General features: G+C 34.7%; 2 protein-coding genes across 2 annotated transcripts; one reads left to right on the top strand and one right to left on the bottom strand.

Moving 5' to 3' along the window:
* Nucleotides 1-6299: 6299 nt before the first annotated feature.
* Nucleotides 6300-9286, top strand: LOC104243880 (protochlorophyllide reductase, chloroplastic-like). Its single transcript, XM_009799143.2, has 5 exons — nucleotides 6300-6479; nucleotides 6566-6664; nucleotides 7442-7973; nucleotides 8382-8740; nucleotides 8849-9286. Exons 1-5 carry the CDS (start codon nucleotides 6426-6428, stop codon nucleotides 9002-9004), a joined length of 1200 nt encoding a protein of 399 aa, XP_009797445.1. The 5' UTR covers nucleotides 6300-6425; the 3' UTR covers nucleotides 9005-9286.
* A 5263-nt stretch (nucleotides 9287-14549) lies between these two features.
* Nucleotides 14550-18034, bottom strand: LOC104243879 (protein STABILIZED1-like). The gene has a single exon (XM_009799140.2). The coding sequence runs from the start codon at nucleotides 17916-17918 to the stop codon at nucleotides 14844-14846; it is 3075 nt and encodes a 1024-aa protein (XP_009797442.1). The 5' UTR covers nucleotides 17919-18034; the 3' UTR covers nucleotides 14550-14843.
* Nucleotides 18035-24013: the final 5979 nt, after the last annotated feature.

The following is a 24013-nucleotide window of genomic DNA, read 5'->3' on the forward strand; positions in this document are numbered from 1 at the left end:
CTGTAGCCGGGCGAGCAGATGATGCAGGCTGATGAAAAGCTAACGGAGGAGCCCTCGCTCTCCGCACTCTCCCTTGCATCGACAAACGTCGCATAAGAACTAAGTAAAAAGAGAGGAAGAATGGCAAACAGAAATGACATCTCACCTGTAAGGGGCCTGTGTCCGAATCTTTCATAAAAGGACGACCATGTGCGAACCCCCACCGTATGGGGAAGGATGGCACTCACCCATTCGTGGATACCTTCGACAGACGGAGGGGGCAATTTCTCAGCTGCAAAGACATGATAAGGTTTAGTACCGTAACAGAAAATGGTCGGGCATCTCACCGACTAAAAATACAAGATACTTACGCGCAAAGTTCCACTTCTCAGGAAATCCCGTTGGATTTGCCACAATGTGCTCGGTTCACAGGTAAAAATAATTCTCGTAGAAATGACGGTTAGTCCTGTCGTCCATCTTCACCACCAGACTCTTCGACCCCCGAGGACGCATGTGAATCATTGTGCCGCGAATAAGTTGAGGGGCGAAGATGTTGAGCATATGATCCAAAGTGATCTCATGACCGGCGAGTTCCGCGAACTTAAGCAACATAAGGAACAGCTTGTACAAGTACGACGAAAGTTGGGCGGGGCATACTTCGTAAAAACGGCAGAAATCCACCACCAACAGAGGGAGAGGAAGTGTGTATCCAATAAGAAAGGGGTAGGCATAGAACACGCAGTACCCGGGGCGGTCAAAATGGACTATGTCATTCCCTTCCGCCGACCGCATATCAATGTAATTGGGGATTCCCCACCGAGCTTTCAACTCTGCAATGTCTTCTTCTCTTATGATGGAGTGGATAGGTTCCGGTTCCACCCCACACGTGAGTGAAGAAGTCGGTCAATTGTCTCCCAGGGCGAGGCAGGATCTCAACTACCGACGGGACCTCCTCATCTTCCACCACTTCTGCCCCTCCAGTGGCCGGAGCAACATTTTCCGGTGCCGGAATTGTGATAGGGAGATCAGTGCGAGAGGAATCACCAGCCATTTTGTCAAGATGATGTGGCAAAAAGACAATGGAAAGAAAAGACATAGTTCTTTCAAGCAAAGGGCAAAGGAGTGTGTCAATCGAACGATGTGTTCCTCCTATTTATAAGAGACATAAATTTCCCAAACACGAAACCCAAGAGTCGCTAATCGAATCTGATAGGGCACGGAACGTTTCGGTTTCTCAGGAACGTGTGTCATAATGGCGGTAACCACGAAACAACGCTTCAGTGCCAAACGACATTTCGGTTCCGAAACAGCCGCAACGGTCTAAAGATATCGAAAGAACGTTGTCGTCTCACTTGAAACCTAAAAAGTGTAACTACGGAACAAGCAGTTAGATTTCTCTCGAACTCGAAGCAATCATGATCCGTCTGCCTGGCCCGACAAGGGACGACCCTGACAGTTATAGCAAGTAATTATTTTCTATTTTAGGTTGATATTCTATTTTATATGAACATTTACGCATAGTTATATCATTTAAATAATTAATATATAGAAGTTAGGCTCTTTTAAGTATACACAGAGATATTGACATATGATTGAGCGTGTTTATGAGCGAGGACAAAAACAAAATCCTAGGACCGGGCAATAAAATTTTGATATTTAAAAACTTCTAGAGTATTCAACAATCATCCATAAACATAGGACTATATTTTATTTAGATGTTTGTTTGACTGTGTATTCATTGTGACAATTTTTACGATTATTGCATCTGACAAGAGAAACGTCGAGAGGAGTTAATTAGAAACATTCCAAGTCCACACTATTTTAATTAAAAAAGAGATTTTTTCTTTTCTATATCATATATAAAATCATATTACCAAAAATGTGCATAGTTTCTAATTTACCCGCCTTGTCCACATTTTTTCTACAGTTATTATACTAATTATTAAATACTAATTAATAGTAGTTGAATATTCCTAATTTGTCGAGCTAAAATTGAGGAACAGAATATTCTAAAAAGATTTGGCGTAAATCAGATTAAATCATATTCTTCCAGATATTCCTATTTAGGCGCGCTACAATTATGGAAGTAAATATTCTTCCAGATATTTTCCACCATTAATAGCCATTAAAAAGCTTGAAAGCTTTGAATTCAAATTTAGGTTTTCAAAAATCATTATTTGTTTGGATTGGGTGTTGTTGAAAATAATCGGGAATATGGTTTGGAGTTTATATCTCAATTTTGAGGGTTTTGGTGAAGATTAGACTTGGTTTTGACTGAATTTCATATTGAAACTCGAAGGAGAAGAAGACATATTGCAGAAGTTGTAGATAAATTGTAGATTATTTGTATTCTGATTGTAGATGCTTTATTTTCTGTTTTCACAAATAAAAAACGGCTAAAACTCTTACAAATCTTATGAAAAAACGCAATTATGTCAAAAATCACAATTATGCTATAATTGGATGGAATTGGGATATAAAAATTCAATGTACCCAGTTTGTAGATATTTTGTAGATAAATTATAGATTATTTATATTCTGATTGTAGATGCTTTGTTTTCTGTTTTCACAAATCAAAAATGACTAAAACTTCTACAAATCTTCTGCAAAAAACACAATTACGTCGAAAATGCCAGTTATACTACAATCGAATGAGAATTGGGATATTAAAATTCAATGTACCCAGTTTGTAGATATTTTGTAGATAAATTGTAGATTATTTGTATTCTGATTGTAGATGCATTGTTTTCTGTTTCACAAATCCAAAACGATTAAAACTCCTACAAAATCTTATGCAAAAAATGCAATTATGTCGAAAATACCAATTAAGCTACAATTGAATGAGAATTGAGATATTAAAATTCACTGTACCCAGTTTGTAGATAAATTGTAGATTATTTGTATTCTGATTGTAGATGCTTTGTTTTCTGTTTTCACAAATCAAAAACGACTAAAACTTCTACAAATCTTCTGCAAAAAATAGTCTACAATTTTTCTACAATTGCTACAAATCTTCTTCTTCTTCTTCTTCTTCTTCTTCTTCTTCTTCTTCTTCTTCTTCTTCTTCGAGTTTCAATCTGAAATTCAGCCAAAACCAAGTCTAAATCTTCACCAAAACCTCTCAAAATTGAGATATAAACTCCAAAACATATTCCCAATTATTTACAACAACATCCAATCAAAACAAATAATGATTTTTGAAAACTCAAATTTGAATTCAAAGCTTCAAAGCTTTTTAATGGCTGTCAATGGTGGAATTGTTGCTCTCTTGTCTCTTTGAAGGTTTGTTCTTCTTCATTGAGAAAATTTGAAGCTGAAGGTAAATGTGTGTATGAACTTTGAAGATTTGACTTCAATTTTGATAAACTTTGTTGTTCTTCATTGATGAACTTCAACTGGAGTAAAATGGGGAACCAACTTTGTTGAAGGGTTTCTTCAATTTTCTGTGAATTTAGAGGGAGAATTTGGTTTCAGAAGATGGAAAATAGTAAAAAGAACGTGGGTATGGGTAAAACGTGGGTAGGACTGAGGGGTTAGGAGAGAGAAACGTGCAGATTCCTTTAATTAAGGAGTAAAAAATGTACAATTAATTATACCCTTAATTAATTATGGTATAAAATTGATAATTTGGTATACTAAGTGTAATTAAGTCAAACCTTAAACATTGAGGGTAATAAGGTTTCCTATGTGGCATAGAAATGTAAAAATTCCATTAAAAATAGTGTTCAAAAGAATTGTTTCAATTTCTGCTAGAAAAATGAAATAGGATCTAAAAAAAAGGGTGAAATTCAAAAATAGCCAGATTTACAACTGGTAATTGAAAAATGGGAATTTTTCATAAAGCACCATCTTTTTGGCCTAATTAGTCATTTATAGATACCCTTTGCTATATTACGTGTTATAGATACCTTTTATATTTTTATACAATGTATTTCATGTATTTAAGCTGTTGTATTCATTAATACAACCAAAAATATAGGCGTACAATCTGGAATTCCAGCTAAGTTTGACATGTATTTAGCTGTATTCAAGCGACATTAACATTAAATACAGTAAAGTATATGCGCTAAAAACAGAAGGAAATAAAATCACATGATATTCTCCTAATTTAACTCAACGAACTAAAACGATCCCTCATTAATCTGTATTTGAAAAATACATAATAAAGATTATAGCTGAATAAAGAGAAATGCATATAAATAATATAGTTGAATACAACAAAATACACCTTAATTCATCTGAATAAAATACTTGAATACAACAAAAATACAACTGAATACAGCTGAATAAACTCTTGAATGCAACAAAATACAACTAACTTCTGCTGAATAAAATAGTTGAATATAATTAACTACAACTGAATACAGTTGTATAAAACACTTGAATACAACTAACTATTGCTGAATAAAATAGTTAAATACAACTGATTAAACCTGAATACAAGTGAATACAGCTGAAGAATACATTCGAATACAACTGAATACAAATAGGTGATTTGGGCGATCTAGAGAGAGAAACAGGCCTATGGCTTCGCCGGCCGGCGACCAACCATTAATTCCGGCTGGTCAGCCCCGTAACACATCTACAAAAACCCTTTGTTGGGTTTAGATTTTCAAGGGATGCATAAAGCATTGGAAGGCTTTCTCAAAATGGAACCCGTCGGACAGTGGCCTATCCTCTTTTCCCTTTCTACTTCTGCAGCTATGGCGTCTACAGTAATTCGTAGATTTACAAACAAACTTCTTAAAAATCCTTCTTTTTTTTCTTCTCCACTTTCATTCCTCAGCCTTGTTATGACTTATTTAAGGTTTTCTGATGATAACGTTGGTGACACGGAGCAGAAAATTGAGAATTTGGGTGGGAGAAGAGTTAAGAAACTAGGGTTTGTGGGAGAAGAGAGTCTGGTTGTATGCAAATAGAGAGAGATTGTATTGGGGTTTGCAGATACGCGATAATTATGTGAGAGAAAATACAAAAAGGGAGAGAAAAATAATATTTAGCATATATGGTGCCTTAATTGTAGGATGTAACTCTATTTAGATTTTTTTGCTATAAAGGATAAAAGGTATTTATAGGATGTAATATTTTAAAATGGTATTTATTTAAAATAAATAGGGTACTAAGGTTTTCTATAGGGTGTAAAAATTCCTTGAAAAATAGTCACAGTTTCAAAAGTAATCGAAATTTAGACACATTTCATGTAAAGATAAATCTGAACAAAAATACTGTTCAAAATTCGTAAATATTCCAGCATAATATGCTGGAGTTCGAATTTTTTACATATGAACTTCCTACATAATATGCTGGAATTTTATAATGTACTGGAGTTCCATCATAATATGCTGGAAATTTATATGCAGGAGCTCTATAATCCATTATATATTATGCTAGAACTTTCCGCGTTTCAGCAAAATAATGGTTAGTTTTTAATGACTTCACAAATACTAGCTATTTTTCAATTACCAGTCCGAAAATTGGCCCATGCTATTTCCATCCCCAAAATAGCCTAGCGCTTGGTCATCTGAGAAGTCCATCCTACCCCCGACGAACAACTCCAAAAATACTTGAGACCTATATAAAAGAGGAAAAAGAATGAAAGGGCAAATTATGGCAAGCCCAATAATTTACTCCCTCCACCACATTTTATATGACGTTCTCCTCTTCGTAGTTTATTCCGAAAAGAATACTTTTTGTTTGTTGGAAACAACTTAATCTTAGAATTCCTATTTCACGTTAATGACATGATTTTGAATTAAAAAAATATCATAACATATTTAAAATAACACGTTTCAAAGATTTATTTTTTCCCTAAATTCCGTGCACGGTCTAATACCTTCACATAAATGAAAGAGTATTAGCCTAAGGATGAAGATTACACAAGGGGCGGAAAGGTCTATCACTGATGTCCTCGTTGTATTAAATTGGTGATGTCCCCTTCGTTATTGAATTGGATATTATGGTCACACTTGGATTATTTTCCCTTGTCGATCTTCTCCTTAGTTTATGTCCTAGTAGTAGTTATTTTGCCTTAGGTTATATTATATGCATCATTCCTCGTTAAGCATATTCCTTGATGTCTTTCGTCCGAAATACGTTAATTTATTTTAAAAGAAATTGAGAAGTAATGTTCCTGTATCACAAATATAACATTTTGGCCCAGCCCAGTTCTATCAGCATATGCTGCCAGTAAATACTTTAACTAAATATCAAGGAGAATCCAAAACTCAAGCATTGATTGGTTAGAGGAAGCTGACATGGCATCTCCAGATTACCATCTTATCCTTGCCCCAAAACCCATTCTCCTTAATTAATAGTACAATCCTTTATAGAAGAACACAAACTTCCAAACCCACTCTCCAGCTCAAACTACAAAAATCACAAAACCACCTTCATAATAGAGTTGTAACAAGAGTTGAGTGAAAAACCATTGAATAGTAGGTTCAAAAATGGCTCTCCAAGCAGCATCTCTGCTTCCTTCTGCATTTTCTATCCACAAAGAGGTGGGCTGCAAATTTTCCAGCTCTTTAACACTTGGCTCTCTTAATTACTCACCTGAAATTTTAACAACATCTTCCAATTGTGGCAGGGTAAATCATGTGCTACTCTCAAGGACAGTAGCCTCTTTGGAGTTGCATTATCTTACAATCAAAAATCTAAGTTCATTCCTCCTGCTGCATGGAACAAGGTACCCCACTCATTATACACAGTCTGCAAATTTAGTTTTCTTATATTTAGAGTGCTAGTTGTTGAATAATTCTCTACTAAGATGAACATGTATATTATATCCCAAGAAGCACAATTAGAGTAAGTTCTCATCACGGAAAGCCATTTTAAAAGGGCAGCCTGGTGCACAAGCAGAGTATTTAAACTCTATGAGTTCAAACTAATTGTATTTTGTAAGTTATAGGTTCATATATACTATTTCTTGAAATTTTAGTGAATTTTTACACTTAAATTTATATGCCGCATCGAAAGTACTGCGTCAGATGAACCCAATACTTTCAAGCTACATCTGCCCCTGTGCCCAACACAATCTATGTTCATGCAGGATCCGGAAAAGTGTTGCACCCCAAGGGGTGTGATGTAGACAGCCTACCCTAATTTAAGCATTAGTGACTGCTTTTACGGCTCGAACCCGTGACTTATAGGTCACATAGAGACAACTTCACCGTTACTCCAAAGCTCCCCTTCTCATGGAAAGCCATTTTAGGAATATCAAAATACTTAGCAGAGTGCAGCCATTTTAGAAGAAAGATTACCTCTTGAGGTCATCACAATATTTTCAAGCTGCATAAGCAGTACAAATGTTTAAGAGTTCCAAATTCTTTTTTGGGTCTATTTAGAACGTATGACTGATGTCTTTTTACGGTTTTGGTTATCTAACATTTCTCACTTCATATGTACTGCTTAATAGAATTATAGAGAATGAGATAAACTAATATCATTGCATATCATGTAATAGGAATTGACAAAGAAAATAGCAGCTGTACCTATTAGAGCACAAATAGCCGCTACCACACCAGCAGTCAACCAGTCTACCTCAGAACAGAAGAAAACCCTCAGGAAAGGCAATGTGATAATTACCGGAGCCTCCTCTGGTTTAGGACTAGCTACAGCAAAGGCTATAGGTGAAACAGGAGAGTGGCACGTTATAATGGCCTGCAGGGACTTCCTTAAGGCTGAGAAAGCAGCAAAATCCGTGGGCATTCCAAAGGAAAACTACACTGTCATGCATCTGGATCTCGCTTCCCTTGAAAGCGTCCGCCAATTTGTAGATACTTTCCGACGTTCAGGGAGGCCACTTGATGCGCTAGTCTGCAATGCTGCAGTGTACTTGCCGACTGCTAAAGAGCCAACTTTTACTGCTGACGGGTTTGAGCTTAGTGTGGGTACCAACCATCTTGGACATTTCCTGCTTTCAAGGTTGCTGCTAGATGACCTCAAGCAATCAGATTACCCACAAAAGCGCCTTATAATTGTTGGCTCCATTACAGGTACTGGTCTCAAACTGGTAGCTTATGCTCTGATGTCCAGCATACTCGACTTCATTGAGCAACTTAATTTCAGGTCACTACCAGTAAGCTAGGAACAAATTATCAATGCTGCAAAGCTAGAACTCCACAATTAGCATATCTAGATATTCTTTTTTACAAGTAATTAAGCATTAACATACTTAGATATACACAAGACAGAGAATCGAGAAACTACACATATTTCATGATACATCACTAAAATGCTGGACAGCATATGATGGAAGCATGATAGATTTCATAGATGCCCTACAGAAATAAGATAGTGACAAACACTTTTTTGCTCTTTGGGCTTCTGAATTTTCATATTAAAGGAATTTCCATATTAAAGGAAACCCAAAATGATTCTAAGACTTAATTTTTCTGAATCAGGAAACACAAACACTTTGGCTGGAAACGTACCGCCAAAGGCTAATCTTGGAGATCTACGAGGACTATCAGGAGGGTTGAATAGTTTAAACTGCTCACCCATGATTGATGGAGGAGAATTTGACGGCGCCAAAGCCTACAAAGACAGCAAAGTCTGTAACATGCTTACCATGCAAGAGTTTCATAGGCGTTTCCACGAGGAGACTGGCATTGCCTTTGCGTCCCTCTATCCCGGCTGCATTGCTGAAACTGGTTTGTTTAGGAATCACATTCCCTTGTTCAGGGCTCTCTTCCCACCATTTCAGAAGTACATTACCAAAGGCTATGTATCTGAAGCAGAAGCAGGAAAAAGACTTGCACAGGTTAGTCAAAATTAGCAAACTTGGACACCTTTATCCCTTGCATTTTCACAGACTGAATCATAAACTAGTTCATGAAGAATACCACTGAAACATCCGTGCTAAATTCAGGTCGTACGTGATCCAAGCCTTTCAAAGTCTGGTGTCTACTGGAGTTGGAACAACACCTCCTCCTCGTTTGAGAACCAGCTCTCAAAAGAAGCCAGTGATGCAGAAAAGGCACGAAAGCTATGGGAGGTCAGTGAGAAGCTTGTTGGACTGGCTTAAATGGACTGGCAAGGGCGTGGCTTTCTGTTCCCATCCAAGTCAGGAGAAGATGTATATATGAGATCACTAGAGTTCATTTCTCAAGTACTTTTTGGTATTTGTTGGTTAATTTCACCAATATAGAGTTTTCAAGTAGGTATTCTTGGTAAAGATATGAACTACTCAATGTAAGATTTGTAAGCATAACATTTTCAAGTGTTGGTCCAGCAAGTATAAAACTGGAGATACCTGCACTGAATTGATCAAACAAAGAGTCTATGATCCATCACGCCATTTGCCAAATTAAGATAAAAAGACTCTGGCATTTCGAAATACCCATTAAAAGCTAGACGCACTACTTGTTACTCTTCAGAATTTTTCAGTTGGCATCTTCTTTTCTCAGCTTTAAAGTTTTTTTGCTATATGAATAGCAGTACAAATGCATAAATTAATAAAAAAAATTAGGTATGAAAATACACTACAGAATTGGCACAGACATTTATGATCTATCAGTCAGTAATGTGATATGGAGTGCATGAGAAAAATCCAAGCTCTAAAACAGCTCGCCTACCACATATAGTGTAAATTATTCCCCTATCGAAGTTCAAAATATCATCAATTCCCAAGTCCAACCTGAGCTGATACACAATTGAATGGAAACCTCAAGATACTAGATATCTCCTAATACAACAACATAATGCATTCGGTCTTGCTTGAAGAACAGAAAGTTACTACATTGCAATCACTCAACAGGCAAAGCCATGCAACCACATCCTTTATTCTCTTCCCAAAACAGCCTTCAATTTTGTTATAACCAAATTATATACTTCTAGGATCAAGACAGAAGTTTTCATTATATAGTAAGCATATAAAACAAATTGGAAGGGAACAAGTATATCTTTCTTTCTTTTTGCTTGGTATACTGAATAAAAAGAGGAGGGAGAGTTATTAAAAAAAAGGGGGAAGAGTTGGAAGAAGGACAAATCTAGTGTCTGTTTCTGTGACATGGTGCTCATGAAGATATATCAATTCGGAATCTCCTTGAATAAATTACTGTAGCTCTAAGGAGATTGAACACATCTCAATGCTTGTAAGTAAGCAAACCAAAAACTTGTGTAAAATGAAAAAGAAAAAAAAAACACTAAATTCTTTATACAAGGAAGGATAGATATCTGCAGAACTGGAAAGCAGCGGACTACTGTTATTCAGACAAAACTAAAACAATTCTTAAAGATTGGTTCCACATGTTCTACAATGGACATACACCCCTATCTTCTTTTCTCCCCTGCCCTCATCCTTCTACAAACCCGAATCAAGAAACTCACATAACAACTATATAATCATCATACCTCAGAATTCTTTTGCATGTAAACAAGGATCTGAAACCACAACAAAAAAAATGGGACTTAGTGGAAACATCAACAAACATAAATTTTATAAGATAACAGAATAGAACTTGACCTGAGCCGAGGGTCTCTTGAAAAGAGTCTCTCTACCTGCACAAGGTAAGGGCAAGGTCTGCGTACACACTACCTACCCCAGACGCCACATGTGGGAATATACTGGGTATGTTGTTGTTGTTGTAATATAATTGAACTTGATTCCTCATTTTATTTCCAAATCGCCAGATTTTTATGTAATGGGCTTCTAGATTGATTCCTTCAAAAATTTCTCGCCTTTGCAAGCTTTGCAGAGTAACCTTGGACCCACTGATAACCCGGGCTACCATATTTGATGCATCCATTAAGGTTGAATGGTTAATAGTGGATGCTTGAATAGTTCCAAATGGCAGTGAACGGGAAGTCTGGGTGACTGGAGCTCCTTTGCGCTTCCTAAACTTGGTTTGTGCTCATCATTTTCTTTTCTTTTTTTTTTGGGGGGGAGGGGGGGAGGAGTTGTGAATCTCTGTTCCTGTCATGATCATCATTTTCACTCTCATTTGGATCAGATCGCTCAGGTTCAGTCCCCTGACTGCTTCTTCTTCTTCTTGAATAAGCATTGTGATAGTTGGGAGATGTTCTTTGTGCAGAGGGAGCAGCTATGTCGTTTCCAACTTTGCACCTCTTAATTAGTGCTTCAGATTGGCGTTGAGAAATTTGGGCAATGGATGCTTGAATCTGTTCAATAAAACACAAGGCATGTATCAGGTCTATATGTCTAGCCCCCAAAACATATGGTGAAGTGTTAATCATGAAAGAAAAGTTAAATATATATCTACGTCCATTGCAATTAACAGTTTATGTGCACAGTTATTTATAATCTACTTAGTATGCATTAAAGTGAATTGGACTATCGGATAGGCATATTATCACACATGAGAACAAGTGTTTGACAAACAATTGTAAAAAAATCTTCCATTTCATTCTCAGATTCTCAAATACAAGGAGAACATAGCCTTTTAAAGTTGGATTAACATGTTGTGTCAATAGGAGCACTTGGAGTGAGTTACCAAAGAGCTTATACTGGACACATTAAGAACTTCATTTACTAAGAACGCAGCTCCATAGTAGGCGTCCTAGTTTCCAAATAAGAGTTCTTTTGTAGAATGACATCTTTTAGATCTCAGTGATAAAAGGGAGAAAACAGAATCTATTACATTATAGAGAATATATCATCAATAGATTCAGTTCTATTAATTCATAACAACTAAATTCAACATGCATGGACCTGTAATGACTATGCATAGATCACCTCTATATGTGTGTTCTGTTCCAGTAACAACTTTGACTCTGTAAACAAAAGAGGATAGACGGAAAACAAGAACTAAAAACATGCAAACAAATACATGTCCATTCAAGAATGAGAATTTCAGGTGCTTCTTCAACTGACCTGTTCATTGAGTGCCCGTTCCTCTTCAAGAAAGACAAGCTCCTGAAACAAGATATTCCAAAAAGTAACAGACAAGTTTCATCAAAAACAGAAGAGGAAAGGAATAGAGGCCTCTAGTGGTTTTGTATTTCTTCTTTTTCCCGTAGTGTCCCTTCTTTTTCCATTTTAAAGGCGGGGGAGGGGGTTCATTAAGTTGCACAATATTAATTAAGGAAATACCTCCTCTTCGTACTTCTCAACATCCGGATATATTGCCTCAATTAAGGTATCAAATCTAGGATAATCTCTCAGTGACTGTTGGCTAGCACTATGTGTGCGGCAAGGAGGGTATTCATTATTCCTGTAAAAGCGCGACTATAACTAAAATGCAGAGTAGTTTTCAGGTAATTCTTGGCTTCTAACGACTAGTTGAATCACAAGACTGACTTTATGCATTAGATACCCCAGTCTCATTGATTTATCTATGCATTCCCTGCAAAAACGGTTGACATCCCATCACAACCCATTCTCTTGATAATACCTGTGCATGCAGTGCGGACAGCCAAGGGTAAAAAGCTATTGGACTCTGTGGTCTTCCTCCAACACGTAACAAATTAGTAATCAAATCTAGTACTATTAAGTAGTGGAACTCCAGTGCAGCTGTGATTGATTGATTTAGAGCTCCACATAGACTAAGCGAGAACCGAAAACGAAAACAATTGGCTTCTCATAGCATATAGGAAAAAGTAAGACCAGGAATACAACATGGTTATTGAAAGTATTACAGTCATTTTAGCTGTTCATTAAGTTACCAAAGTCCAAAGAGTAGCCAGCAAATATTGATGAAACAAAACTAAACCAATTGAAACCTGCGTTTGGTAGTTTCCTTTTCCTATGAAGGTATCTAGTAGTTATCCTTTTCCATTCTTCACAGGAAACATGAATTACTAACACTTGCTGCTTGAGGATAAAAAAGAAAGAAGTTACTTTTGAAGAAGCTGCAGATAACGAATCAATTCGGGAAGGTTCAAAATGATGCTCTAGCTGCAAGACATAGAAAGGATAAGCGAATGAGATTTCTCGGGCGAACTAGCTAAATAGTCAACTAGTGTTCTGCTTTATGATAATATATCGGGCACAAGAAAGCACACTTGAGAGTTTATACCTTTGATTTAGAACTGAGGTGGAAGACAACTGCACAAAATACCACGAGAAACTCAGGCGAGTAAGGATAGAAGCATCATATTGGGAAGTTCTCTTGTCAAGCTATAAACAAGAAGTAAAAGATGTATTTTTGGGAGAACCTGGATTCGTTTTTCATGAGCAGAACTTACCTCATGTTTACACGTCCTTCAGAGGAGTAAAATCATCATTGTCTTTCCAGTATTCCATTTTGCCACAGTACTGAAGGTTTAAAAATCTAAGACAACATCTGTTAGACTACTCTGTCACACCTTGAGAAACTTCCCAGAAAGAAAAGAGATTATAGGTCTGTGGCAGTTTTTCAAAATTACATACTCCATCTGTCTCAGCAAAAGCACTCAATGTACGTACTCCATCTCTCCCAGCAAAAGCATTCAATGCCTAGGTGCCATTGCCAGGTTCGATGATAGGAAACGGGAAATGAAATTGAGAGGAACGAGTAGGATTTCATTCAAATATCAGGTTATTGGAATAGCAGCCATGTGTTGGAAGTTTCTTAGTCATTACAAGGAAATAGATGCTACAGCTCTCAAGTCTTTATCAAGTTTCTGGTCCACCTTGTAGATAAATTCACATCTTAAGGCATCATCTCTAGAGTGAGTTTTCTCTGTGATCCTTAACTTTGCCTTGACTGCCTGTGCAGTTGCAAGATGGGGTTTAGGAGCGCCACCAGCACATGCTTAAGCTTGTACCTCACCAAATTGTATCACTGTTGATACCTTCTTTATTCACCGACAACCAAAAGAAAGAAAATTCTGACATCATTGCCGTAAACCAATAGAGGATTCTGATTAATGAATCTTGTAAATCCATCATCAAATAATGAACTAATATAGAGCACGCGCAGAACTTCAAAAGTACTTCTTAGCACAGACTAAGATGATTTCCTGCATGCTTGACATTACCACATGTAAATTTAAGGAGAAGGAATATCAAAAGAATATGAAAAATGTTATTGTCAGAACCAAAATTACACATGGTAATTAAATGATCATGGATTTAGAAAGTGGGTCATTACAGGCGCTGAAAGTAACACAATGCAAAGTGTGAAAACAATTCAATTACCAGAATGGTATCACTGCTGAAATAATGTCCATAGAAAGAAAGAGAAAAACAGAAAGCTACCGAGTCTGTCAACTTAGCAAGTTCTCTCATTCCGTCGGTATGGTATTATCTCAAAAAGCATAGAGACCGAATGTCTTCTTTGTCTCGGTCTCTGATAATTATGAATATCACCAACACTGCATGACATAATTAACCCATCAAATGGTTGTACCAAAAAAAGAGATTCTTCTGTTTTGTTAAGAGATAAGCTGACTCCATCTCATCTCTCTACATACGACAACAACAACCCATTAGAATCCCACTAACTCATCTCTCTACATATGTCAATATAATAGGCATGTCCACATCCACGCATAACTTTAAAACTTGCCTTGAACTTCATTAACTCAAATGTCACGAGTGACGTGAAAAACGGAACTTACATAAAAAGGTGTATGAGATTTTTGATAAAAACATAAAAAGGCCTACGAAAAAAAAGGTATATGAGATATAGAGGAAATACAGAACATTGAATAAACCTTTTAAAGGGAATCATAACATTCGTCTCTAAAATAAAATACAACAAGAAACATAAACTTGAGAACAATATGAGAAACATCCCTGCTGACCTTATAATAATATGAGGAATGGAAAATTGCAACATTCAGATCAACTTACACATCAGGTGAAACACAACCAAGATACAATACTTCGAAGCAACTCAAACAAGGATGTTGTAACTACTGCCTATAACCTATAAATCGCTCTAAGATTATCAAGTACAGAGACTCTCACACTAAGCTGATTAGTTGTTGTTATTTTCAGCCAAATTCTCCTCCTTCTTTAATGTGGCTACCACCTTCTTCAAAATGCTTTCTGTTGGTTCATGAGAGTTCTCTACGGCCTTGGCTGTAGCTTGCCATTTTCCCCCATGCTTTGGCTCTGCGGCGACGCACCTCTTCAACACATCATTCCTCTGCTCCTCTGTTCCGTGCTGCTGTTCGAATTTTAAGTACAATGCCCAGAAATCACCAATATCTGGTGCAAGGGTCACTGCCCTGTTGAACCAATTTCTTGCTTTGTCTACTTTCCTCTCCTGCCAAAACAGCTTAGCCACAGCAACAATAACATGTGGATCATGATCACACTTCTTTAAAGCATCAGAACTTTTGGTTTTTCTCTGAGGACGAGGTGCCATCTCAATTGAAGCAGCCCATAGAATGCCGCTATTGGGGCACTCCTGCAATGCTTTAGCCATCAGAACATCAGCTTCCCTTTTGTATCCATGCCTAGCTTCAGCCCGCACAGCTGCAAGCCATAGCTCAGGGCTCTGAGGATTCTTCTTCCTGGCCATAGTAAGAACTGCTCGAGCTTTGCTCAGCCCATTCATCTTCTCCTCTAGCGACGCAAGGGACAGCCAAAGGGGTATACAATTGGGACAATTCTTAATGCCAGACTCATAGGCATCCTTTGCCTTGTCAGAATTACCAAGTCTCTCTTCCAACTGTCCCAACATCAACCAAAGTTTGAAAAATGAGGGGAAGCGCCTCAATGCGTCATCCAGCAATCTCCTCTCCTCATCCACATTTCCAAGCTCTCTCTCCACAATGGCCGACTTCATCCAGACCCGTTCCAAGCCTCCCCTTTCACGTGCCTTAGCAAGAAGCTTCCTTGCCCTCTCTGTCTCACGGTTCTCAAACTCGAGCTTGAAAGCAGCAAGCCATATCTCCTCAGAATCAGGAATTGCAGCGAATGCTTCCTCCAGAATTGCTCGAGCTGCAGGAACATCACCAGCAAGCCACTTCTCCTTGGCACCCATCAACCATAGAACTTCGGCCTTTGGAATGTAGGTCACTGCTTTTCGAAGCAGTGCATCAAGTGACTCCCTGGTGCCATGGCTTTTCTCGAGCTGTGCTGCTTTAAGCCAGATGCTTTTCTTAGTTCTAAATACAGTAAGAGCATGTGAATAAATGTATTTTGCTGTTTCAATCGAACCCCGTTTCTTGCACTCCTCAGCATCAGCAACCCAGGTTCTCTTCCTATCTTCTTCCTCAACACCAATCCCAACAGTGTTATTTATTATTGCCTGGCAAGTCCCAAGGGAACCAGCTCTTTCGCATCCTTCAGCCTCCTTCATCCAAGCCTCCCTGTCAATCTCCAAACCTTCTCTTTGCAAAGCCCGGATTGCCCTTTCAATAATTTTCCCAACAGAAGCAGTGTTCCCATTGGCTTCTTCCAGCCTAGCTGCAGTGATCCAGATGGCAGGCTCTTTAGGAAGCTTTTCTCTAGCTTTGTTAAGTACCTTCTTTGCGCTTTCATAAGTTTCCAACTTAGCAAGAGCAAGCCACAGCTCCACATGCAATGGACAGCATTCTACGGCCCTCTGAAGCAAAAGTCTAGCATCTTCCTCATTAGCCAACTCCACAACAGCTTTCCACAACCTCACCGAATCAGGGATATGCTCTAGACCTTTCCTCAAAACACGGCTCTTATTTGCTGTATCTTCCTCCAACTTTGAGGCCTGCATCCACAATTTCACTGAATTAGGATTTGCTTTAACACCTTGAGCAATCACTGCCTTAGCCTCAAGGGGGCTCGCCAAACGGCACGCCTCCAACCAAACATCCTCATTCTTAGGACACTCTTCACAACCTTTCTTTATCAACTGCCTCGCTACCTGCATCTTCCCCGCAACCTCCTCCAGTCTAGCAGCTGCTATCCAACCAGGAGGATGCTTCGGATTTGTCTGAGTAACCGACTTAAGCAACAACCTAGCCTTCTTTATATCCGAAATCTCAGCATCACTAGTAATCTTCATGCTCTTCAAATCAGTCAAGTATCCCTTAGGATCCACCACAGTTTGTCCAGTAACCGAGTCCAAAATCCTATCCAACCTCACCGACAACACGGTTCCTCTCCCTTCACCCACAGCAGTCAAATCAGCGACGGGCGTTTGCGCTGAAGGTGTCTCCATGCCACCAACTATCCTGCTCCTTGGATCCAATGCACTTACATGTTCTTTCTCCTGCCTAGCCTTCTCCAGAAGGGTATCCGGAACAGGCACAAAACTCTCAAACCTCTTTTTCTTGTTTCGTAATGAATAATCCCCGATTTCAGGTATACTATCCCACTCATCACTCGACAATGTATACAGTTTCCTCTTCAAATCAGCAAACTGTTCCGTGATCTTCGGGTTAGACGCTCGATACTTCTCAATTTCTTCCTTTAACCTAGCTTCTCTTCTATCTTTCCTCCTTGAATCCATTCTCTGATCAATAGCTTCCCAAATAGCATCAGCTTCTTTATCATCTTCATCATACTCAGCAGAAGCAAATAACCCTACATCATTACCTTCAAATTCGTCGAATTTCTGGTTCTCATCATACCCCTTTTCCTCATTATCATCCTCTTCTTCTTCCTCTCCCGCACCACCCTTGCCACGGCCACGGCCAACGCCGCCAGCTGCTGGTGCAGCGCCGCCAACAGCAGCAGCTGAACGATCTGGGAGGTCAGGGGCAGCACGGGCAGGCCCAATATCAGAACGGGTAGTGAAACCCGTAGCACCACGGCCCAATCCAGCAACATAATTCGGAGGAGGCCTTGTGTTTAGGAAATCGAGTCGCGCTTTCGGTGCCGCTGGTGCTTGCATACCTCCGAGTAGAGGAACGTGTAGGGTTAGAGTCGAATTAGGGAAAATTCCTAGATCGGATAACCGTACGTCGGTGTTGAGTAACCGCCGACAGGAAAGAAAAAGAAACTGTTGGGTGATTGGGATGTGGAAATTTTCATGAATTTTTAGGTTTAGGTTTTGGAGCGAACTTATACTAGGATTAATGTCTAGGGATAGGGTTTTGTTATCAGGAAGATTGATAAAAACCATGGCGGTTGATGCGTAAAACCGTTAGCCAGAAACACTATATTTAGAACAGAGATTTGTAGCTACACATTCAGTTGAAATGGGAGTAATGGGTTAATCACAGCAAATGCCGTTTATGAAATAGAAATAACGGAAAATCCATATGTTTCAATATCTATCGCGTCCGTTGCACCTTAATAATGGTACGAAGCAACAATAAAATCTATCTATAATTAAAAGCAGAAAACAAAAACACCTCACAAAGCCAAATGGCAGAACAATAGAATGACACATATCATAATTAGTTATTAAATTAGTTATTAAATTATTTTTTTTAATTTAAATATATTTAAAAAATAAAAATAATTAAAAAAACTACCATATATATATATATATATATATATATATATATAAAAATAATTGGTTATATATATTAATTGGTTACTTTAATTTAATTAATAAATATAGATTTCTTATCTATATCTATATTAATAATTAACTATAATTAACTATAATAATAAAAAATAAAAAATATATATATAAAAAAATAACTACCCATTCAAATTGGGTGGGAGTAGTTTCAAGTTGGAATTTTTAAATTATTTTAAAATCAAAAAGCAAAAAAATAAATAAAGCTATAAAAAACGGAAAAAAAACAGAAGAAAAACTACCCATTCAAATCGGGGAATAGTTTCAAGTTGGAGTTTTAAAATAATTAAAATAAAAAAAGATATCGTATAATTCAGTTAATAATTAATTATTGGTTATTCTTTTTGAATTTAAATATATATAAAAAACGAAAATAATAAAAAAAAATATAAAACTACCATATATATGAATATATTCATATATATATTAATTGATTACTTTATTTGAATTAATAAATATAGATATCTTATAATTAACTATATAAAAAACGAAAATATAAATATAAAAAAAACTACCCATTCAAATTGGGTGGGAGTAGTTTCAAGTTGGAGTTTTTAAATTATTTTAAAATAAATCTATAATTAAAAGCAGAAGACAAAAACACCTCATAAAGCCAAATGGCAGAACAATAGAATGACACATGGCATAATTAGTTATTAAATTAGTTATTGGTTATTCTTTTTAATTTAAATATATCTAAAAAATAAAAATAATTAAAAAAACTACCATATATATGTATATATGTATGTATGTATGTGTGTGTATCTATATATATATATATATATAATTGGTTATATATATATATTAATTGGTTACTTTAATTTAATTAATAAATATATATTTCTTATCTATATCTATATTAATAATTAACTATAATAAAAAAAATAAAAATAAAAATATATATAAAAATATAATAAAAAATAAAAAATATATATATAAAAAAATAACTACCCATTCAAATTGGGTGGGAGTAGTTTCAAGTTGGAATTTTTAAATTATTTTAAAATCAAAAAGCAAAAAAAAAAATAAAGCTACAAAAACGGAAAAAAAACATAAGAAAAACTACACATTCAAATCGGGGAATAGTTTCAAGTTGGAGTTTTAAAATAATTAAAATAGAAAAAGATATCGTATAATTTAGTTAATAATTAATTATTGGTTATTCTTTTTGAATTTAAATATATATAAAAACGAAAATTATAAAAAAATATAAAACTACCATATATATGAATATATATATATATATATATATATTAATTGATTACTTTATTTGAATTAATAAATATAGATATCTTATAATTAACTATATAAAAAACGAAAATATAAATATAAAAAAAAAACTACCCATTCAAATTGGGTGGGAGTAGTTTCAAGTTGAAGTTTTTTAATTATTTTAAAATAAAAAGGCAAAAAAAAATCTATAAAAAAACAAAAAAAAAAAGAAGAAAAACTGCCCATTCAAATCGGGGAGTAGTTTCAAGTTGGAGTTTTAAAATAATTTTAAAATAAAAATAGATATCTTATAATTAACTATAATTAGAAAATGAAAATATAAATATATAAAAAAGTAGCTACCCATTCAAATTGGGTGGGAGTAGTTTCAAGTTGGAGTTTTTAAATTATTTTAAAATAAAAAAGCTATAAAAAACGAAAAATAGAGAAAAAAAAACTACCCATTCAAATTGGGGAGTAGTTCAAGTTGGAGTTTTAATATAATTTTAATATAAAAAACAAAAATAAAAAAATAATAAATTACCAATTCAAATTGGGGAGTAGTTTTAAGTTGGAGTTTTAAAATTATTTAAAAATAAAAAAAAATAAAAAAAGTAATAAAAAAAACTTCAGAGAAAAATATTAAATAACGTAATATGCTAATGACTTTCTATTAACAAAGTAATAGTATTAAATATTGAAAGATATAATAAAGAAAAATACATAACAAAAACGTTATTCGATGCACTGCCTGTATAAGTCCCGTTAGTTTAACATAGATTTTATTCACTAAAATTTAGATAATATTATTAAGAACAACAGAATAAAATTTAAAATAAAAAAATTCAATAGTAATAAATTATATATCTTCTCATATATTACAAAAAGAAAGCGAATACTAAATATTGTTTAATATAATAAAGAAAAATAGAACAAAAAAGTTATTCACTGACTATATAAGTACGTTTGATTTAATAGAGATTTCATTATTGGGTATATCGTATTGACAAACAAGATGACAATTGAATTTTATTAAAGCAATACGATCTAATAGGATCAAACAAGCCTGATCATAATTTAATTTAATTAATTTTTTTTTAATATTGACCGCGCATCGCGCGGGTACGACTACTAGTTTAATTAATAAGAGAAATTTATGTATAATAATACAATAATTATCTAAATATCGAAAAATATTATTACATTAACATAATCAGTTTTGTCATGTTATTTAGATAATTATATATTATAGTTTAAAAGTATTTAATGTGATAGTATCTTAACTAACACTTCTTTGTGGGCAATATTTTTTTGTGTATGTTTCCTCCTAATGCTTTGGTTGCTCTGCCTTAACCAAAACTCTTGTTGTTGATCTTGATATCCCTCTTGAAAGTGCAACATACAGTTGTTCGTGCAAGAAAACATATTGCGGTAAATATAGTTCAATATTTAGGATGTTTGTCCTTGTGCTTTATTTGTTATATTTATAAAACATAAACATACTAAAAATATTTTCACACAAATTTAAAAAGATATTCCTTAGTTTCGGAAGCCGAAAGTTGAATTAAGGGATAAGAATATACTTAGAAGCACATTGACCAGTATCATAATTTTTGTATGTATGACATTATTATCAAAGCTTCTATATATCATATGTATGCTATTACATAAGTTATTCGGCGTATCTAATTTTTTCAGTAGCATGGCGGACATATTTGTTTTCAAAATTAACCTATATACAATGGAAGATCAATTTTAACTTAGTCTATTATATATACGGTGACACTAACATACGTGAGAAATAATAAACTTCACAACAAACATGAATGGTAGAAGGTTATTTGGTATTAAAGTATTTAAATATTCTTCTTCGTAGTAATTACTGGTATCATTTTCTGCTGAGTAAAAACTGAAAAATATTTTATTTTTATTATTAAATTTTGCAATCAACCTTTTATTTAGTTGATCAACATATTCATTTCTGCTAGCTAAGATATCTTTTTAACTCCATCATGCAATTTGCACAAATTACGTTTTAATCTAATGATATAAATATTTCTCTTATTAAATGCACTACTATTACCATTGGGATTAATAAGCAAGTGTTCAGGAAAGACCAAATCATCCTTTATTGGATGCTCTTATTCGTTTCCAACACACAGCAAGAAGACACTGAATATTGAATCTGTTCTTACTTTATATTTTTTGTCAGTTAAATCTTTTTCGTTTGAAGCCAGAAGTATAACTTTGGCAAGCTAGCTTTTACAGTCTCTGCTTTTGTCGATTTGAAACTACTGGTAGTACTTGACAGAAATCACCTCCCAAACCATTAATTTCGATCGTCTGACACTTTGCCATAAGTGTTTCATCTCAAATTATCAATTCTAATTTCCTTATAAATTCAGCACCATTGTTCTGCTTTGATATATTTGTGATGGTTATTTAAGTTGTTTGAAGAGGTATATCAAATTTAAAGTGTGTGGCTTCACAATAAATCGTTGTTGGTACACCACTTGCTATTATTGCTAACAGTGTCATGCCTCTTGATATGATATTTGCAAGTAATGTATGACATAAAAATATTATTTCGATCCGCCGGACCCATTTACAAAGAACAATCCTGTTATACCAGAGTCGACTCTCTATAATATAGTATTGAAAGCTTGTTCTTGATTAGAATTTAGCTTTGATTGCGCTTCCTCAGACACCTGTATAGCATTTTGATTCTTAATAATATACTAATATTTTTATTTTGTGCTCTAAGGCACCTTTTATGTAATAAAGTTATGTATCCTAAGATTTTGTTTAACTTGAATAGAAATTTTACGCATATGATGAGTTTAATAAATAATTTAATTAGATTCTCTTGCTAAATAATCAATTAAAAGATTTAATTATTTAATTTTAATATAAAAATAATTTATTCTATGTTGATTCAGATCTTAATATTAGTTCATCTCTTGTTTTAAATATTTAATCTTAATTATAATTTTATACAATATATAAATTTTATTTTCAAATAGTAAAAGATTGATATGACATTTCACTTTTAGATCTTTATGTTTATAGAATCATTAGTGATATTGACTCTTACCAACTATTTTTTTCCTCTTTCTCACACATTTATATTTTTAAATATTTTCTTAATTGTTGTTTAATAATTGAGTATTTTTCAATATTACACGAAAAATTGATAGAAAAATATTATTGAGTAGGAAAATCGTTCAAATAATATAAAAATATATTATCGTAGGGATATTTTTTCTCAATTTCAACTCTTTATGTAGTTCATTTAATATTATTTTTTTGGTATTGGACATTATGGAGTGGCAATGTATTGCCAATACAGAGGATTCTTATGAAATTGATTTTATTAAACCTTCTTACATATTTTAATAAGAATGTAATAGTCAAAATTTTATTAATTTTAAAATATTAAATATTAAAAATTAGCGAAGAGGGTATTGTAGTCCAGAAAATAGGTTATTGTAGTTATGTCCTTTCCCTATGAGTTCTTTCGCTTAGTATTTTAGGGCTATTTTGATATATTAATATTGTATTTATGCTTCTATAATAATATAGGCTCTCCTTTTTTCTAAATGGATTTGGATAATATAATACATTCTCAAATTAAATTAGTAATAGGACATTATAATACATTTTCGAATTAAATTAGTAATAGGAATTTTTAAGAAGTATATCCCCAAAGTAATAGGATTACATGACTAAAGAATAAGGATATTTACTTATTCAATTTTATATGAATTAAATAGACTGAAAGTAATTATACTAAGAGGATTCCTAAAGGTAATTATGTAGGATTCCTAACATGTAGTATTATGTCCTAAAACTAATAGGATTTTAAGGCTAATATCTAGAATTAAGGTTATTTCCTTTTATTATGAGTTATTATGCTTAATATTATAAGGTTGTGTTTGTAAACCGATATTGTATTCATGCTTTTATAATAACTAGTTTTTATGTACGTGCATTGTACGTATATATCTCGCTAATCATTAAAAGATATGAAAATAATTTTCTTCCAACAACTTGATATTGAAGATGTTTTCATGTTGTTGTGTCAATTGAAAGACACCGCTACTTTATCCTTTCCAATTATTAAGTTATTCTATTTTTTCGAAAGAAAATATATGTATATTTGTAAATATTCTATATTGCATAATTGCGAATTGGTATTACTTTTTTGTTTGTACATACATATTTAGAATAAACGGAAAAGGGCCTAAAATATCCTTTTACTATATGAAATAGAACATGTTAGCCCTCCGTTAAAAGTTGGTCTCTATTTTGCCTTTACCGTCAACAAATGGGCTCGTATATGCCCTCCATCACTAACGGAAGACTCATAAAGCCACGTGGAATATATGTGAGGGCAAATTAGACCTAGTTCGAATTGTACAGGGGCATATATGAGTCAGTTATAATAGTCATTTCTCAAACACTTCACAACTCCATAT

The sequence above is a fragment of the Nicotiana sylvestris genome, chromosome 7, assembly GCF_000393655.2.
Source record: "Nicotiana sylvestris chromosome 7, ASM39365v2, whole genome shotgun sequence".
Classification (NCBI taxonomy): domain Eukaryota; kingdom Viridiplantae; phylum Streptophyta; class Magnoliopsida; order Solanales; family Solanaceae; genus Nicotiana; species Nicotiana sylvestris.

What these genes read in the sequence shown, in the direction of transcription:
- LOC104243879 (XM_009799140.2), bottom strand. Translation starts at nt 17,918, where the DNA reads ATGGTTTTTATCAATCTTCCTGATAACAAAACCCTATCCCTAGACATT.
- LOC104243880 (XM_009799143.2), top strand. Translation starts at nt 6,426, where the DNA reads ATGGCTCTCCAAGCAGCATCTCTGCTTCCTTCTGCATTTTCTATCCAC. An exon ending in CATTTTCTATCCACAAAGAG is followed by an intron (nt 6,480 to 6,565) that starts GTGGGCTGCAAA and finishes CAATTGTGGCAG; the next exon opens with GGTAAATCATGTGCTACTCT. An exon ending in CTCCTGCTGCATGGAACAAG is followed by an intron (nt 6,665 to 7,441) that starts GTACCCCACTCA and finishes ATCATGTAATAG; the next exon opens with GAATTGACAAAGAAAATAGC.